At 32.6% G+C, this 19,657-nt stretch overlaps 3 protein-coding genes and 1 long non-coding RNA gene across 6 annotated transcripts in view; 2 read left to right on the top strand and 2 right to left on the bottom strand.

Moving 5' to 3' along the window:
- Window positions 1-340: 340 nt before the first annotated feature.
- On the bottom strand, window positions 341-1,750 carry LOC111241381. The gene is made up of 2 exons (XR_002667330.1): window positions 1,574-1,750; window positions 341-1,424 (listed from the first exon to the last, which is right to left on the bottom strand). It is a non-coding gene; the product is annotated as an uncharacterized LOC111241381 (long non-coding RNA).
- A 2,977-nt stretch (window positions 1,751-4,727) lies between these two features.
- Window positions 4,728-7,487, top strand: LOC106757077 (uncharacterized protein OsI_027940). The gene is made up of 7 exons (XM_014639662.2): window positions 4,728-4,860; window positions 5,538-5,724; window positions 5,945-6,104; window positions 6,200-6,231; window positions 6,314-6,361; window positions 6,438-6,486; window positions 7,164-7,487. The coding sequence occupies exons 1-7, from the start codon at window positions 4,856-4,858 to the stop codon at window positions 7,241-7,243; spliced, it is 561 nt and encodes a 186-aa protein (XP_014495148.1). The 5' UTR covers window positions 4,728-4,855; the 3' UTR covers window positions 7,244-7,487.
- Window positions 7,488-8,475: 988 nt separating this feature from the next.
- LOC106757209 (WD repeat-containing protein 89 homolog) lies at window positions 8,476-12,752 on the top strand. Its single transcript, XM_014639829.2, has 8 exons — window positions 8,476-8,737; window positions 8,865-9,072; window positions 9,172-9,267; window positions 9,353-9,427; window positions 10,206-10,316; window positions 10,758-10,849; window positions 11,178-11,262; window positions 12,123-12,752. Exons 1-8 carry the CDS (start codon window positions 8,607-8,609, stop codon window positions 12,483-12,485), a joined length of 1,161 nt encoding a protein of 386 aa, XP_014495315.1. The 5' UTR covers window positions 8,476-8,606; the 3' UTR covers window positions 12,486-12,752.
- Window positions 12,753-13,978: 1,226 nt separating this feature from the next.
- Window positions 13,979-19,657, bottom strand: part of LOC106757211 (probable U6 snRNA-associated Sm-like protein LSm4) — an 8,580-nt gene continuing 2,901 nt past the window's right edge. For 2 of the 3 annotated variants that reach the window (XM_022779326.1, XM_022779328.1), the window contains exons 5-6: window positions 14,804-14,971; window positions 13,979-14,424 (exon numbers count right to left, since the gene is read on the bottom strand). In XM_022779326.1, coding sequence (XP_022635047.1) covers window positions 14,332-14,424; window positions 14,804-14,971 — 261 coding nt within the window. In that variant the 3' untranslated portion in view covers window positions 13,979-14,331. Of the gene's footprint in view, window positions 14,425-14,803; window positions 14,972-16,605; window positions 16,646-19,657 lie in introns of all 3 variants that reach the window. The other variant, XM_022779327.1, reaches the window with a different exon arrangement.

Below are 19,657 nucleotides of genomic sequence, written 5' to 3'. Positions count from 1 at the left end.
GCTCCAATTAAACCGTAACAACTCATAAAATACATCAATTTATACATACCTTATAAATAAATAAACAAATATATATATATATATATATATATATATATATATATATATTAACATAATCTATATCATACGTACTTACTAATTTTATATATATAACTATATTATATTAATACCATTTAATATAATACGTACTAAGTTAATATCATACTGTTACTACTATATATTTATAACTATATTATATTAATATAATTTGTTAACATACAAAATTCCTGCAGCTTTTATATATATATACTTTATATTAACATATTAATATCATACATTATCTTACCTTTTCTCATTCCAGCAACTTTGTTTTTTTTTTTTTTTCTTTTAACTCCCTCTTCCCCTTTTTGTTTTATAAAACCTTATATCTTTCTTCCCATGTAACTTCTATGCAAAATTCCATCCCCTGAATAAACAACCCATCCATATATCTCTACCTCACTTGTTTTAACCACTCATGGCCCACCATTTACAACTTTCCCAATCACAAACTTTATCCATTTCGTACATCACTCTTCATTCTCCATAACACTCCAAAACTTTTATTCCATTAATACTGCAACGTGTCACAGTGAGTTTACACCCTAATTCTCTACCCATTTCTCTTTTCTATCTTCTTTTTCTCACCTAAAACTTGACTTTCCAATTCACATTCAACCTGCCACCACATCATTCACCTATGTCTATATTAATAACCATTCTCCAATGAAATAGAATATTAAAATACCCATTTTCCATATTATTTCTCATGTATCCATTCAAACCTGGAACAAAAAAAAAAAATAAGATGTAACCGTCTCCTTTTTCCTTCAACACCCACTGTAACATAATAAACCTACCTATACCCCTTCCTACTATCTCTTTTCACGGACCCACTCATATACAACAATTAGTTCCCCTACCTCTACAACTACCCCTGTACACGCTTCCATGCTTAACACCTAAACTACACTCATAAAACTTTATTGCTCTCTTCTCTTTTCTTTCATTTATACATATTCCACTGCACCCATATTTTCTCTATTTAATTGCATTTATCCCTCTCAGCACAATGTTCATTCACACACAATAGCGCATTACGGTAATAATGTGTATTTTGTTTTCCATGCGCAATCACACCCTTTTTCCTCTTATCTAACCTAAGCAAAAGAAAAATTTGTAATAGTGACCACCTTGAAACTCCAGGACCCCTTCTCTCTTCCCCAATATCTCATAAAACTTAACATGAAATTCCAAAACAGCACACCAAATTAAATTCACCATACATACATAACATATAAACAATTCAAAGAAATATAACTAACTCCCCTTACCTGGTGGGATGCTTAATGTAGTTCACAGATGCTCTACAGTACCCTCTTACAACGTTCGAAAATGAACAGAACCTAGAAATCACCAATTTGGTGATAGGACAAACTTTTTAGAGCTGGAATATAATGGAAAGAAAAAGAAAAATGTGGAAAATACATGCAACCAGAAAAATTGGTTGCTCTAGTTCAAGAACAGAAAAGAAGAATAGGAGAAATTTTCTTACCCAACGAAACGAGAAACCAATCGGATGGTTTCGTAGCCCTTGACTCCAGGAGCAATAATATGCAATCAAATCACAACTCTAACGGTGGAATATGCTGGAAATCTAGAGAGAAGTGAGAGCTTAAGTTAGGGCAAGGTTTCTTGAGAGAGGAAAGAAATTGGAGAAATGAAAATTCTGAAGCTGGGGAAGGGACCCCTTCTCTTGGCCATGTGCCCAATACGAATGGGCCTGGGGTCTTTCCAGAGGCCCAATAGCCTTAAATTTTTATTTTTATTTTTATTTATTTATTTATTTATTTTTTTTTTAAGGGGCCTTACAAAACTAAAATTGAATCAATTCCGCTGCATTAATAAGAATAAAATTTGTAATTGGAAACAAAGCTATTTGGATTAAATACTTTGACTTCCTTAAAAATATTTTGTGTCTTTATACAATAAAAATAAATGAACTTAACTCATCTTTTTATAACAGTTTACTATTTTATCAAACATATGGATATATTTAAAAAATTAAAGTATCAATCTAATAACTTGACAACCGAATAAATTAAATATTTAAACAATTTAAATATTTTTTAACAACGTTTTAGTATTTTAAAAGATCAAAATTTAGATAATTTGGAAGTAGCAAATAGTTGTAATAAAAAATTTATGAAAAATGATAAAAAAATAATAAGTTGTTGGTGATGGATTATAAATCATTTCAATTTTAATCCAACTTTAACTATTTAACACATAAGTTGAGTATGTTGAATTTAGTTTGACACACAATATAAAAATTATTATTTTTTGTCAGTGTAACTCAATTCAATCTCGTGTAAATCAAACTAAATCATAATTTTTAACACATTTTGATATCTATGTTATAACTGTGTGAATAAGACAAAATTTTATTAATTTCAAATAAATATTTGATGTGTATTATAATATTATAATTTACTTTTGTTAAAAGTGTATTTACTTTTAATTATTATTTTATTTATATGTAAATAATAATAGCTTCATATATCATCTTTGCATATATCTAACAATGAAAAACTATCTCACACTTTAATTAAATTTATTTTAGACATTCTAAAATCATTTTAACCTACGTAGTTCACAATTAAATATCACCTATAATTAATTTCATCAACTTTTCCAAATCAAAATAATCATAATACAAATAAATATAGTTATAAATTTTCAGGTGATATAGAAAATAATGATATAGAAAATCACATTTCAGGTGATAGTAATTTAAAAATAAAAAAAAAAATTAATTATTTTAATATTAATTTTTTTTTAATGTAAATAGTTTTTTGTTAGGAACAAATTTAAATTATTTTAATACTTTTGATTTTTTTCTGAAAATTTTCATCTATTTATCTTGAAAAATCAAGATGATATATATATATATATATATATATATATATATATATATATTATTTTACTATTTGAATAAATTATTTAAACTAAAATAATGTCTTACCAATTCTATTTTTTTTAAATGGCCGTTCTTTTAATTTTAACTGATTTTTTATTTAACCTTTTCTTTAAACTTAATTATTATTTTTTCAAATTAAAATAATTATTTATAATTATAAAATACCTACAAATAGAACTTATTTGCAATAATATTTATATGTATGTATACAATTATAATAATAATTTTATCATTCTTTTTGTTATGATAAAACACACACACATGTGTATAGTATATGCGTTTTCATTAATATTGATAATTTTTTTAAAAATATACAAAATTAATAATAATAAGTTTTAATCTCATTTTTAATTGTTATAAACTACTAACAAAATTTTAATAATTTTTTTTATTTTAAAAATAGCTATTAAATGAAAGGAATAACTCTTCTCTATCTGCTTCCAAATAGTTTTGATTTCTTTCCTCTCACATGTAAACAAATTCCAGTCTTCCCTACTTTCACGCATCCTTTGTTTCAAGATAAAACAAAAAGAGATAACTAAAAAAAAATAGTTTTGTATTATTTGTCATAGAAAAATAAAAAAGAAAAAAAAATAATCAAAGTGGGGAATCTACCTAAACATGAATAAATATTGAGATTTGCTTTGTCATTTGGCTTATTTTGAATAGTAAAACGAAAAAGAAGAGAAAAAGTTATGAAACCTACTAAAAGTTAAATTTAATATTTTATTTCTCAGACACCACCAATGCTGTCCAGTTGGTATGAACCAATAAACCACACTTCTTAGACTGTTTATTGCACAAATATTTTCCTATTTTAATGTGTGGTCTTTATAATTTACGAATTAAAGAGTCTGGAACTGGCTAAAGTGATAATAGTATTCTATTGAAGAAATTAAATTAAATTAATTTAATTTAACTCTTTCTTCTAACTAACAAAACAAATTAAGAGAAACAGATTCTAAATATATTTTCTTCCAAATTAATATTTTAGTTATTTGCACTGTTCATTTTCTTATAGCTTGACTTGTAGACAATGTTTATAGTCATATAATTTCATCATAGTCATAAGAGATATATTGAAAAGGAACAAGCTCTCATGCTCATCACTTTACATTCAATTGCTGAATGGAAGAAATCAGAAATGGACTGCTTTCATAACTTTTTACTTTATATTTTCAAATATTTATATTATTATATACATTATTCTTTTTTCATATTTTAAATTAAAATAATTACTTTATCAATTTTATCTTTTAAATAATCATTTTTTAAATCAAAATAATTATTTATAATAAATTGTAAAATCTATTTTATATTTCTTTTTATAATTATAATAATAATAATTTTTTTATCGTAGAAAAATAACACTTGTTTTACCTGTATTATTTAAAGACCTTTTTAACCATTCAAAATATAAGTTTTGTATATTGAATTATATATTTAAGGAAAAAACATTTAAATTATACTATTTAAAATATAAATTTTAATAAACAGATAAAAAAACAAAAGAGAGAGTTGCAGACGAATAAAAAAAAAAGAACAAATAGATATTTTCAAAATCTTACAAGAGTCCAGAAAGAAAGAATCTGAGAAACGAAGAGGCTATTTGGACCCAAATTCTTAATATGGGCTTCATATTGGGCCGAAAGGGAAATTGGGTTAGGCCTATATGTGATTGCGAATTCAGGAAGGTGCTAGAAGTGTCGTATTTTACGGCATATAAATACCATTTCTTCAAAAGGAGAAGTTGTGACAGGGTTACTCTGGGGTTTCTCACACACTCACCAAAGAAGAAACTAGGGTTTTACAAAATAACCTTTCTCTCTTTTTCTTCATTTCAATCCAATACCAAATATGAGGTACAAGCTATTAACCCTGCATCTTCCTTTGCTATTTATCCCTTTAGAACCTGTTATCACGTTTTGTTTATTTTGACATATCATTAAATTGTTTTCTTCATTGTCTTGTCTTTGCTTTATTCTATAATTGGGGGTTGTTATCGATCAAATTGTTTGCTACTCTTTTTTTGTTTGATGGGGTTGTTACCGACTTGTGATCCTGGAGGATGGAGAGTTTTTCACACTTTTTAGCTACAACACAAATACTGTTATAATTAAAATTATGGTAAACCTACACTATAAGGGGGAATTTTCAAAATCTAGAGCCAATTGAAAAAATTGGTGTATGATACATATTTTATTTCCCAGATTGTATTTGGTGATTCGGGTACGGCGATGGTATTATTAGGTTTTCTTTTGTCTTGATATTATGAAAATAATTGCATGTTGGCTCTCATTTTTCTATCATTTAATGTCTTATTCTTCATCGTGTTCCCGTGAACGATTCGTTATATTGCATATCACTTTTAAGTTTTCGTCGAAGTGAGTTGTGATTAGTCAGTTTTTAGTGAATTCAGTGATAATAATTTCAGCAATTCGATTTTTTACCGTCTAGTATTTATTGCCTTGTAATGCCATATCTGGATCCTATCTAATTATTCCTCATTATTTGTTTATAAATGCATTGCGTGATGCAGTCGTCATCCTGAGGTTAAGTGGGCTCAGAGAGTTGACAAGGTCTATATCACTGTGCAATTGGCTGATTCAAAAAATGCTAAAGTGGATCTTACTCCTGAAGGCGTTTTTACCTTCTCTGGCAGTGCTGGCACTGAAGACCATCAGTATGAGCTAAAACTGGAGCTCTTTGATAAGGTTAATGTAGAGGTGAGAAGACGGTGCTAATTTTTGCTATGCCGCTATATCATTGGGGCATCTTTAGGAATGTTTATTGCACCTTTTCATGTGAAATGAACAATAACATCTCTCCGAGAGCTTTATTGTCCAATATACCATTTAATGGAAGTTGTAATGCTCATACTTGTATTTTGTCATTCTCCACTTACAAATCCACGGCTTTGATTCGTTCTCCATTTTCTTCTTTCAGGAGAGCAAAATTAATGTAGGAGTGCGAAGCATATTCTCTGTAGTGCAGAAGGCAGAAAATGGATGGTGGAAAAGGTTACTGCGTGGAGAAGGCAAGACTCCACATTATGTGAAAGTAGATTGGGATAAATGGGTGGACGAGGATGAAGAAGATGGCAGTGGTATTCATGGCTTGTACTAAAATATTAAATGTCTTGCAGAGCACAGTATACTTTTATGCATAGTCTAATTAATTCTGCTCATTGTTTGTTATCAGGTGAACCGGACTTGGGAGGAATGGATTTCTCGGTATGCAATGCGTTCATTTGATTTTTCTCTTCAAAATATTTTCTTGATTATATTATTTCATATCCTCACTATTTTTATGCAGAAATTTGGAGGAATGGGTGCGGATGGAATGGGAGGGATGGATTTCTCTGTACGTAATACGTTCAGTTGATTTACTTTTTTATTGATATTATATTACATGTTTTGATTAAATATGTATGGTGCAGAAATTTGGTGGTGATGCAATGGATGACATTGATGAGAGTGATGATGAAGGTACGCGTGTGTGCTAATTTGTGATTGACTTTTTTCGTTTCTACACTGTACTTGGCCATACATTATAAAGCATGCTCAACTTTTTGTGTTATAAGGTAGTTTAAGCAAGTTTTTCTGACTTCTGAGTTTTTTCCATGTTTAATTACAGCATTGTGTATGAATATGTAAATGGTTTTTATAGGAAATAGGAACACTTGGAAAAACTGAGTGACAGTTTTTGCAGCTTAATTGCTTTACAGGTAGCTGCAGTTTATGTAAATATATGATACTTTTAACGATTTTTGTTTCCATCTATTTTTGGTGGATATGATGTGCATGGTGATAGAGTTGGATAGAGAGTGCTAATTTTACAGTGCAGCATTCGAGAACTGAAACAGCAAGTTAATCAGGAGGTGTCAGTGCTTTGTGATTGAAATGTGCAGTTCTGTGGTAGTTAATTTCTTTGAAGTTATCTCTGTGTTGGTTCTTAAGTAGCTTATTATAAATTACGGAGCTAAGAGATAAAGCTGAATAATTAGTTGTGATGGAGATTTCTTTTCAACGAGTTAATGCTCGTGGACTTTTTATGTATATATGTGGAATTACAAAGATGCGCATATAGATTTTTTGACCCATGTAATATATTCAATGCTTAATTTACATTGTAACTGACATATATTTGTTTGCCAACTCTACAGAGCAAGAAGTGTCGAAGCCTGTTGAAGCCGAGGCTGGCGAGGCATCAACGGAGACAAAAGAGGCTGCTCCAAGCACATGATGTCGTTGTTGTTCATGACGCTACCTTAGAAGATGCTTTATGAAAATTCTCGAGTGAAAATTTCTTTCTGTACCATTGATTGGTAGTTGTTTTAAGTATGAGAAATTTATGTCTCACCCGTTGTGGCTAAACATTTAGCAAGTATTATTATTAATCAGAAAAATGCTCCTAGTTGACTTAGGATATTGTATAATTGAGATTTATTTTCATGCATGATATCGGGATTTGCATATTTTTATGTTCATTTTTTGTTTATGTGGATGTTGATTCTGGCGTAACTGCTAATTTGCTTTGTGTTTGAAAATATACTTAATAAATTTTTGCTTTTCAAAACGTTGTCCAAAAGACGATGCAGTTTTAAAATAAAAATAATGGAACACGGTACGAAACTAATCTTTGATCAGATTGGACCTGATTTAGCATTTACAGGTTATCTGTAGTTTGCTAAGCGGGTAAATTTTATCCTGTAAAATATGCGAGCTGTTCAATTTTGTTTTTAGAATTTAAATTGAAGTTTAACTTCCGTTGATTTGTTGTGAAGTTAATTTTAGATTTTGTTGATGTAGTTTTTGTGGAATAACTGGTAGGGTCTGTTCTATTATAAAAAAAACATTTGAAAATTATTCTTTAATTTTTTTAATTTAATACGCATTTCTTTAAAAATTTTAGAGTCTTCAAAGGTTATATTTATTTTAAAAATAGGATTTAATAGCTTATTAGTTAGTTGTTTTTTGTGAAAAATGTTTATTAATTAATATAGAAATAAAAACATGCCTGGAGTCGTACAATATAGTTAGTTTGGTTCTATTAGTGTTGTTTAAAATTATTTTAAATTTAATCTTATATTTCCAATTAATCATTTAAAAATGATTTTACCATCTAATTTCTAATAATTAATAAAATAAAATATTCTTTTACTGAAAAGTATAACGTTTTGGGACAGAGCTATGCAAAGGTGGATCTCTCATTCTATTGTAACATGAATGACCTTTGAATGGATGTGAATTTACGAACGATAATTTAATATTTATTACGTAACAAAAGAAAATCTTGATAAAATCATTCAAATATGTTATAATTCATATCGAGTTTGTTAATTGGATTTGGTTATATTTATGAAATATTAAACTATATCATGAGTCTTTTGTTGGATAAGTAATAATATAAGGGAACACAAAAACATCCTATATAATATAGTAAAACTATGAATGATTATTTTCAGTATTTTTTGAGTAAATTATAAACCTTGAAAAAAGAAAACAAAAAAATTAGGTGGTGTTCAACCCTAAACCCAGGCTTTTATGAAGAAGGCAATATTGTTGATGTAGGTAGCTCTGCAACTCTATAGACAGACACAACTTAAATGGAGAGCAGTGCGGCCATGGATGTTGAGGAGCAACCTTCGCCCAACTCCACCAACGTTAAACGCTTCGGCCTTAAAAACTCTATTCAAACCAACTTCGGCGATGACTATGTTTTCCAAATTGTCCCAAAGTACGTACCTTCTTTTTCTTCCCCGTTTAAGCTCGTTGAATTCATGCTCAAACTCGATGGAAAGTAGTAAAGTTTCCTTCTTAATTCTCAAACGTGACACGGGTTCCAATTTTTTTGTTAATAAAAGGGATGATTGGAGTGCAATGGCGGTTTCACTGTCAACGAGCGCAGTGAAACTATATTCACCCATGGCGGGTCAATATTTCGGAGAGTGCAAGGGTCACACCGCAACCATCAATCAGATTTTATTTTCGGGTCCTTCACACCACCAAGTTTTGTGTTCGTGCTCTTCTGATGGCACTATTAGAGCTTGGGACACACGCACATTTCAGCAGGTAGATTTGTTTTGTTCCTTTTTTCTTCTTATTTTATGTTTTTCATGTGTGCAAGTGATCTGATGCTTGAGTGTGTTGGACTGAAATGGCAAATTGTAGGTTTCTTGCATCAATGCGGGTTCTTCGCAGGAGGTTTTCAGCTTCTGTCTTGGAGGAACTAGTGGGAATTTAGTTGCCGCCGGGTGTAAATCGCAGGTTTGCTTTTGATTGTGGATTTTCTATAATACATGATTTAAACTAGTGTTGTTTTTTATGTGTCCTAAAGTTTGAGTTTGCTCAGATACTGTTCTGGGATTGGAGAAATATGAAGCAAATTGCATGCCTGGAAGACTCTCATGTAGATGATGTCACTCAGGTTTGTGATGTTCAAATTGCTTGAATTACATGTGACAACCATTTATATTTTAGTCGGAAACTTGATATACTTGAATTATCTGAAAATTATAATCCTGTGGAAAAAGGACTTTTTGCTTGGTGATATGCCCTGCCTGAAAAATTTTGTTGTTGTGAGAAAGAGAAACGCAGCAATTGATTCAATTATTATAATTCCTATATCTTATAAAAAGTGTAGGGTAATTAAGAACTACAGCCAAGGAACTCCAAATATTTCTCTATAGAAAAAACTAGAATTTTTTCTAGATTTGAAGAAATTATTGGTGAATGGTCCTTTGTAGATTTATGTAACACTGTACTTGATTCCTCATTTTCTGGGTTAGACTTAGTTTCTATTTTCATGCAGCAGTCTTCTTGTGAGATGGAATTTATATTGGTAAGATGTAGGCTTCAGATATTTTATATCTTGATGGCTTCTGTTAGTTATAACTTGTTTCTTTACCGCATAACCCCATCTTCCCAGACCCTACTTCACCATAGTTAATGCGGTTATATTTCTTGTTTAGGGTTTACGGTAACCTGTTATAGAATGAAGCAAGGAAAGTATGTTATGCAGAACGTTTTCCTCGCAAGTTGAAGAGAGTGCCGATTCTTTTCATTATAAAAAATAAAGTTCTAGCAAGTGCTATGCTAACTTTCATTTTTTTAGTAAATAAGATGAAATTGATTTTTTAATTATTCAATTCAGTGTCATACATGGATTTATGTTTGACTTGACTAAAATCTGCAATTTGTGCCAGGTTCATTTTGTCCCCAACGAACAAGGAAAGCTTATTTCTGCTTCAGTAGATGGGTTGATCTGCACATTTGATACCACTGGAGATATCAATGATGATGATCATCTAGAATCGGTAAGTCTGGATTTCAATTCAGTTTCCCCAGTTGTTAATTCTTGTAAAGCATTTGATTCTTAATTAAGATATTAAAGACAGCTAAGCACTCTTGGATTGGATTGTATTTAGGTTTCCTTGGTTTTCTGCTATTGGGTATTCTATTTCAAGAGAATACCTTTTCCAACTTGTATAGATTGAGCGGACCTTCTATATTTTTTATTTTCTTTTTTTTGCAAATTATTTTTCTCTTTTCTGCAAAAATTTATTATCATCCCACCCTTTAACTGAGTTTTTCCTTATCTATGTACCCATAATTCCAGATAAATACATATCCGTTTGTCTTTGTCTTATCCATCTATCCAGATATATATTTTGCAAGAATTTTTTGAGTCTTTGTATGTTTGAGCTACAATAAGTTTTTTATGCAAAATTATATACTTTTTTTGTACAACAATGTAGGTGATTAATATGGGGACTTCAATTGCAAAGGTGGGGATTTTTGGAGAGAGTTACCAGAAGCTTTGGTGTTTAACACATATTGAAACCCTAGGGTACAGTGAATCTCCATTACTTGTGTTTTTCTTAAGTCCTATTAGTTATTCATAGCTTACCCATGCTCTATTTCTGCCTGCCATGGTTGTATTCTGCACTTTCAATTTTGTTGTTGTTACTGAAGAAAGGTAAGTTCATACACAGAATGAGCAACTGTCACAATCACAGAGTAGTAGTGTGCGTTCGGGTAGTACTTATAGTGTTTATGCTAATAATTACATTCGTATGCTCATAATGTGATATATGAATTTGCATATGTATACTAAGTACGAACACTTTCCTCATTTAAAACAGTTAGTTCTAATATTTCTTTCTTCTGTTACCCAGTATCTGGAACTGGAAAGATGGTAGAAATGAAGGAAACTTCTCAGATGCACGTACTTTAGCTTCTGAAAGTTGGAATTTGGACCATGTGAGTTCCTCCCATACTTTTATAGGAATATGGTGCATGAAAACTGAAGTCTTCATATCAAAATAAAATAAAAATGTGATGTGATGTGATGTGTAAGCATCGTGTATGCATATGATAATATATCATTGCTTCACATAGATAGAAACGAAGAAAAGAAAGAAGGGCAGGACTGGTAACTAGTACATATTTGAAAGTGTTATAATTCTCTTAAAGGATCCTTCACATTTTTCCTTGCCTTTGCATATGCTACTTTTGAGCTATATGAAGTCTTTTTAATTGAACTGACATCCCTGCTTTTAGGAAAATTCCTGGAGAATCAAAAGTTTGTGTGTATTCACATGTCTCTAACTTTCATGCTTAAGAGAAGGATGCATTAGATTAGCTGAGCAGGCTGAATAAATGATCTTCCAAGTTTAAAGTAAAACTTTTATATTGCCAAGCATATAAATTGTTCGAGATTTTATGTTGACTAAAGGTAAAACGAATATGCAAACTTCATCCTATATAAGTTAATTTTGTAAAATTGAGTTAAGTTTAAAATTAACTTCTTAAGATGATATCAGAGTTATCCAAAGTTTATCTTAGTAAGATTTGTTATTCCTTAGGTCTATCGTGCCACTACTATTAGGTCATTATCGGATCATCTATTAATATTTAATTTCATGCGTCTTGGCATGAGAGGTGTGTTGGAGATCCTATATTAACTAGAAATAAAGTGAATTTAGAATATACAAGTGAATTCAAATTTTATCTTATAAATTGATTTTGTAAGATTGAATTAGGTTTAAAGTTTATTTTATAAGACAAATTTTATATTTGTCATATAAGTCTTAGCCCACAAATTATACTTTCCTTGGCAGGTTGATTATTTCATCGATTGCCACTACAACAGAGAATCTGAAAAACTATGGGTGATTGGTGGCACTAATGCTGGTACTATGGGCTACTTTCCTGTAAATTACAAAGGAGTGGCAACAATTGGAGGTGCAGAAGCAATTCTTGAAGGTGGGCACACAGGTGTTATTAGGAGTGTTTTACCAATGTCAAAAATTCATTCTAACAGTCCTAGCCAAGGCATTTTTGGATGGACCGGTGGAGAAGATGGTCGGCTATGTTGTTGGCTATCTGATGATTCCTCTGAATCAAATCGATCTTGGATTTCAAGCACATTGATTATGAGACCAGAAAAAACTCGCAAGAAAAATCGTCATCAACCTTACTAGCAAAGAATATTCCCAGCCATTAACTCTTATAGTTTGATACTGAAGGAGCAATTTTTGTTTCATTAGCCAACAGTCACTTCTATTTTCACCTCAATTTGGGTTGAAATGCCTTGGATTTTGATAAAAAATTATGTATTTGTTGTCAGATATGTCCTCAACTGCATGTAATATTTGTACCTTGCCCTTTTTGCTTTTCCAAAATGCACAGATCACTTATCCATTTTGTAATCTTGTATTGGTATGGAGTATTATGTGATGTTTTTAAAATTGTTTTTGCTTACTTAGATTGCTTTGATGATATGGTTAAATTTACATAACAAATGACAGTATACCAACTTTCAGAAATTCAAAATATAACCAATTCCAAATACTTAATCAAAAACCTTCATTGTTCAAAACCCATGATCCACACATCACAATTTCATCAACTTGCAAATTAATTTATTCACTCAAACTTCATTGTACTCCATTTCAATACAAACAACTATAACCAAAATATGATATCAATTTAAATTTCATACAGATGCAACATTCTAATCATCATCCGAAAACATTTTCAACTAAACAAACACTCCAAACCTATTTCTAAGTTTAAAGATGATTAAAGATAATTACCTAAAAATCTACCGACTCCATCAAACTCCAACAACATGCTTCCACACAAGAATCTTAAACCTCCTAAAAACAACTCTTTTCACCAATAGTGTTATAATCTAAATTAGGAGAAATTCATCCTTGACCATCATCAAAATACACATGAAAGTAGATATCCATATAAATGCAAATCACTCACATACAAACAATTAAAAGAAAGACAAAAAAAAAAAAAAAACTTACTCCAAATAAAAGTCTGTTTGGTAGCTATTATTATCATCTTTACTAATTTCACCACATAACAGCCTGGATTTTGAAAATATTAACTAGGTTCTTTCATTCTCTATACATCTGTGCTTGGTTAAATTAAATGTGTTACGTTTTGTTATTATATTTGGTTGTCTTTGGAAACTTACTTTTACCTATTTTTGATACCAAGTTTTCAGTTGAAAGTTATTCATGAATTACTTCTGAAAGTTCATTTTCTTTTGCATAGTTATTCAATAGCAATTTCAAGTAGAAATACTGTCAATAATATCCAAATAAATTTCATTTCAACAATATACCTCTAAAATACAACATATTCGAATATAAATTTCGACACGTACATTGCAAATTAAAAATCTCCTTTTCTTCATATAAAATTTTAATTTATAACTGTTGATGCACACTATTGTTAACAAACCTGTAATCTGAACATAGATAATGTAATCAATTACACAAATGTTACCCAAAAGTCAAGTTTATTTGGAAATTTTGATACATTCCTGACAATGACACACAATCTCTTTAGTAGAGTAATTAGCTGTTTTATTTCTTTTAAAATACATAGATACTGAAGAAATGGGCAGCAGTTATGAGAAATTCATCCAAACATAATTCCAGTTGACTCAAATAGATTAGAAAAAAAGGACTATTATACATAATGCTCCAAATAGTAATAATAATGATTGGTTAGCAAATATTGGGATGAGGAATAATATCGTTTCGTCACTCCATTTACTGGAAAATGAGTTCAAGTGAAGACCCCAAAAAGTTTCTTGTACCATTCTAATAGTAACATCTCTAAATATATCAAATTCAATTCAACAAATTGCTCCGTCACCATTTTTCATTGGAGGGAAAGAAAGGGGGGAAGAGCACGATGGCTGGTGGGAAAGTATTAAAAAGGCGGAGGCCCCTCGAGTAACAGAATAGCACTCTTTGACATTTTTGTGATTATAAACACAAGAAAAACGTTGGAAGCTAAAATTCAAGGATGCACAAGGAAACACGGGCATTGAAGTTGCAACTGGTCCATCTGAAGTAGTTCAAACCACCAGTCAGAATCAGCCTCTACCTCGCCCTGTATGCACCAAAAGAAATACATACATTGGCCAATATTTGATTATGATGATTACAAATCAATACTTATAATTTAAGACTACTAAAGTTACCTCTAGGACCAAATTAACATTTATTAATTAGTGGTATCAAACCACTACAAAAATATGAAGGTACCAATTTCAATGCAGATCAATTTTGGAGTTACCAAAACCTTATTTAAACCAATAATAACACTTTACACATCATAATTATCATGCTTATTAGGAGTTCATCTAATTTAGGTGAGAATGAAGAAAAAATAGTATGAAACTCTTTAAATCATGGCGTGGTGAAGTATAGGACAGAATCTACAAATGATTGGCGAAAGGGTAATACATGCAAAGAGGACCGTGATTTACCTCTGTTTCCACCAGGCTTTCCGCTAGGGCCACCCTTGCCTCGACCTCCTCCAGCTCCCTTGGTACCACCATCATCAAGACCACGCCCAATTCCTTTTGGTTGGCGTCCACCAGCACCTTCTTCTCTGCCTCTTCCCCTTCCACGCCCCACACCAGGCGGTTTACGATCTGAAAAAGAAGATATTAATCAGAGAATATCTAGATTTTTCAATAACCAGAAGGCAGTATGAGAGGCAGGTATACACAGCTAAATTAACATTTTCAAATAGACAATATTAATTGATTGATATTTGAAAACACACATTAATTATGAGAAGCATTGGAATCTTTCAATGTCTCCAAATAAAAAATCAGCTGGTTAACTTACAAGATACTGAACAACCAACTATCATATTCATCATAAGTTTGTGGATTCATAGACCAGAGGTCAAAATAGCATGCAGACCATCGCCAACCGAAATCGCAATGGAATGGCGAACTAAAGAAAGAATTTAAAAACAAGAGTTTGGAAAGGTCATGAATTTGATGCTTTGTTAGCGTCATGTAGACCTCATTTGGCTGAACAATACCCTGGGTGGCTGTGAAAGCTCATTTCCCCAAGTTCATTTCCTCCTGTAGTCACGGTGTTTACAGCCTTTTGAGTGTAAATTTGCTGAGTCAACTCCGTGAGGTAGAGTGTAATTCGAAGGCAAGCCATATGGAGGGAAATTTTGCTGGGCCCTCTGTTAATGTGATGTCATAGAAGACTCCCTAGTGCTTTCTAGTGCCTTCAAGACCTCTAGGATATGACTCATTTGCTCCTTCCACTGTTGGATATCGGCTTTCATCACTTTTTGAGCTTTCCTAGGTTCCCCGTGATCTTAGCAAGTCCTATCTGGTGCCGGCATGTTTTTATATTATTAGAATGAACTGGACGTGGTGGCTGTGATGAAGTGTCAGCTGCTGACACTGCTACTGGACGAGGCTCGCCAGAATCTCGCCTGTGTTAGAGAGCAGTGAGGGATGAAGGATCAAGAGGGTTTTTCTTTTTTTCTGGTGTTGGTCATGGAGTGAAGAAGATGAGTTGTGATTGGGGGGAAGAGAATGGTGGAGGGGAAGAAGGTTTGGGGCCAAATTGAAAATTAAGAGGCAAAGGATAGAGGTGGAAGGGGGGTGCAGAGAAAGGGATTGGAAGTGGATCTGTGTGTGGAAGAAGCTGTGATGGTTGGAGTTTATGGTTTTTAGGGGGGTTTCGTGTAGGCAGGAAAAAAGGTTCTGAGTGAGGGAGAAAACTTGGTGGTGCCTATGGAGAAATTGGAGGAGAAAAAGAAGAGATGGAATATGGGAATGGGTGTTCTCTGTGTGTGTTGAGGCGTGGAGAGTATGGAGTCATAGAGCTAGTTAGTAATGCAGTGTGGTGAATTTGTTGTGATTGTGAGGGAGGTTGAACGAAAACGATGAAGGGTGATGCTTCAAAACGTGACTCTGCACCTCTAAAAATCGATTTCTAGTTTTTTGATTTATTAATTAAAGAAAAAACTTTTATTTCACTCCTTTTTATTTTCTTTTTCTATTTTTGAATTTTCGGAAATAAATTTTATATACCCGGATGAAAATGGGGGTTTACAGATTTCTATTTCAAAGGACCTACTAACGATTGAGGAACCTAAATTCTCATGGCCCGACACTATCTATTTGCTGAAACTCTCAAAGAATATGATTTGAGGGTCATCATGTCCACTTCAATACAATTTTCAAACTCCCATCCACAATTTAATTCTACTTAAACTCACAAAGCAGCTAGATGCCAAAACAATGCTTACCTGCTCGGGTCTTGGTTTCTTCTTGAACTTTGTCAATAACCTAAAGTAATAACAAAAAATAAAGATTAGAAGAATATATGTACGTACTGCTCATATATCACTAAACAAAGACTCTTAATTCTATTCACTGAAATGGGCCCAATGCACAATTCTCCCACCACTGCGGGGTTAAAGGGTGATTGGGATGAGTGCAGCCTTAAAAGCAGATTTAGATTGTCTACAGTCAAAGTTCCATAATCAGTATTCAGCAATTTGGAACCTTCATCAGCGGGTTCATATTTATTTCGATGAATCAGAGATAAAACATTTAAAATCTGAACCATCCTATTGTCATCAAACAGTTATAACCACAATGACTGAGTGAATGCATGCAGATTTGACTACAATTATTTCAGTTCCCTTAAGCACGCAAGGATCGGGCTTTTTTCTATGACCACCAGATTACAAGGTGTACGATGGTATATTTCCAACGATCGGAAATAACTAAAGTCCGAACGGTCTAAGTGGACAAACAGCCCAAATATTCTCATTGGGCTCAAGGCCCAATTNCAGCGTAAATGGCCAGCGTATAAAATGTTCACAAAAATATATCATTCAGATATATTCACCGGATATATCTTACAAAGATATTATAACAGAGATATGTCAAGTAAGATTATATTTTATTCTGTTTATATTACTGTTAATATTATATCAATCCAAAGCCTATAAATAAAGGCCAGAGGATTCCAAACAAGGTACGTTCTCTGAATTCACTCAATCACAGTTTATACAGCATATCGCTNCTCTCATTAATTCTCTCACACAGAGAATTCTCAATACAGGCCTAACTTGAGCGTCGGAGTATCTTTTCAGGTACCTCCCCCCGTCAAAGCTAGGAGACCATCGGACGGCTGAAGTCAACGAGAAGACGTACGGTCAGAAATTACGAAAAGCGGGCGGAAACACAGAAGAGCACGTCATCGAGGTTAGTACTTCGGTCCCAGTAAATTTACACCGTAACATTTTGGCACCCACCGTGGGGCCGAGCGGCAAAGCCCAAATGGCGACCACGAGGAGCATGGACGAACAACAAAACACCATAGAGATGATCAGAAACAAAGACAAGCGTTCGGTATCAACATCGCTGCTTCGAATCAACACCAAAAATTCTCAACAATACAATACAAAAAGTTTCCATCAACAAGAATCATCATCCCTCGTCAACAAGATAAGTATTTTTTATTTTGAAAATAAAAGAATAAAAGCATACCCGGAAATCATTTGGGAGCATTCCAATCACTTTTCTCATTATATCATTATTCTGGTTTACCCAGACCATCATTAATTTATTGTTGCATAATTGAATACCATAATATTGAAAATTAACTCGTCCGGAATCGAAGTCCAGAAACGCACCCAATATATATATGTTATTATACAGGCACCACCCTAAATTTGTTCTGCTATCAATGCATGATTCTAATCAAAATTTATTCAAAATTTATTCCACAACAAGATTTATTTATATATATTATATATCTCAATCAGTTCCACTTATTCATACATTTATAAATATATATATATATATATAAACAATAGTGTAAATACATGTACTGTTACACTTGTGTTATATTATTATAATACAATGATATAATATACAATCTTAATCCCGGGAATCTGGGCACATCTTTTTCATTTATGCACCTCTTAAAGCTTACGTAGCTTTGGTTTTCGGCCATTTCTATTATATTTTTAATATTATATTCACATTCCAAACGTATGCCATTTGTCTTGTCCTCTTTGCGCTTTCTGTTGAGATGCAGGACTCACGATTTGCAAAACAATTTGCAAAGAATGCCAAATCGTTACCAGCCATGGCCGTATGCACCGTCGCGGGGAGGGTATATCCTCTTCTGCACTGCCCTACAACGCCTCCCAGTTGACTCGAGATCTCCTCACAAGATGTGAAAGAAAATAATTGTAAGGGTTTAACCCCATCCTAGATAAAGGTATCATTCTTCAAGATCCACATGGTACTACTCAGATGAAGAACGTCATTGATAGAAAAAACCTTCGTCAAAGAGATGAAGTCTCCGCCACCCAACCTCCATGATTAATATTGCACGACCATGACAACACCCTTTTCCCTGTCAAGCCAGACATAGCACATTTTTTATTTTTTCAGGGGCGAAAAGAGAACAGGAACCGCTAAAATCTAACTGACAAAGAATTTGGCAACACAGAGAATCTCGTACACACAAAGACCATGATGCTTCCTTTACAGCCGTCATCGGCTCACTACTACAACGACAGTTACAAACCCGTGACCAGAGACATTGCTCACGTTTGAGATGATCATCACTTAAACAATGTCGTCAATCGGTCCAACCCTCCCCAACTAAATTGGCTTCACAAGCAGCTAGCAATAAAAATTATTCAACAATATGTGCATCTCTGGAAGCATCCAGTGTTCTTGCTCCCACTTCTACTCTAAGCAAAAATCCGATAGCGAACTATGCATGGAAACAAGCAAGACAGCGAAAATGGGATGTTACAAGCTCAACCACGACGCGTCCTAATATGGACTCTGCGAACAATCAACCGAAGACCAATCAGTCTTACTCTCTCGGCCAATAGGCTTGGCCAATAGGCTTTTATAACATGATCTAATTTGATATGAATTGTCTAACCATGTAAATACATTGGTTTATCTTATTACTCATTTCGAGTTGTTATATCTCTTCAATGCAGATGACAGGATCTTGCACACAAATCATTTGGCCTATCCGGAGCTTACCATTAATCAAAGACCGAACAGTCTTGTCAATAGCGGTTACTAAAGCCGTACAATCTTAATCGACCGGTCTCAATATATCTCTGATATTATATCTCTCGCAGATTATTAAAGCCGTACAATCTTAGCCGACCGGTCTCAATTATATCTTCAATATTATATCTCTTGCAGAAGCGGTTACTAAAGCCGTACAATCTTAATCGACCGGTCTCAATATATCTCTGATATTATATCTCTCGCAGATTATTAAAGCCGTACAATCTTAATCGACCGGTC

The sequence above is a fragment of the Vigna radiata genome, chromosome 3 (assembly GCF_000741045.1).
Source record: "Vigna radiata var. radiata cultivar VC1973A chromosome 3, Vradiata_ver6, whole genome shotgun sequence".
Lineage (NCBI taxonomy): Eukaryota > Viridiplantae > Streptophyta > Magnoliopsida > Fabales > Fabaceae > Vigna > Vigna radiata.
This window is presented reverse-complemented; position numbering and strand designations above follow the sequence as displayed.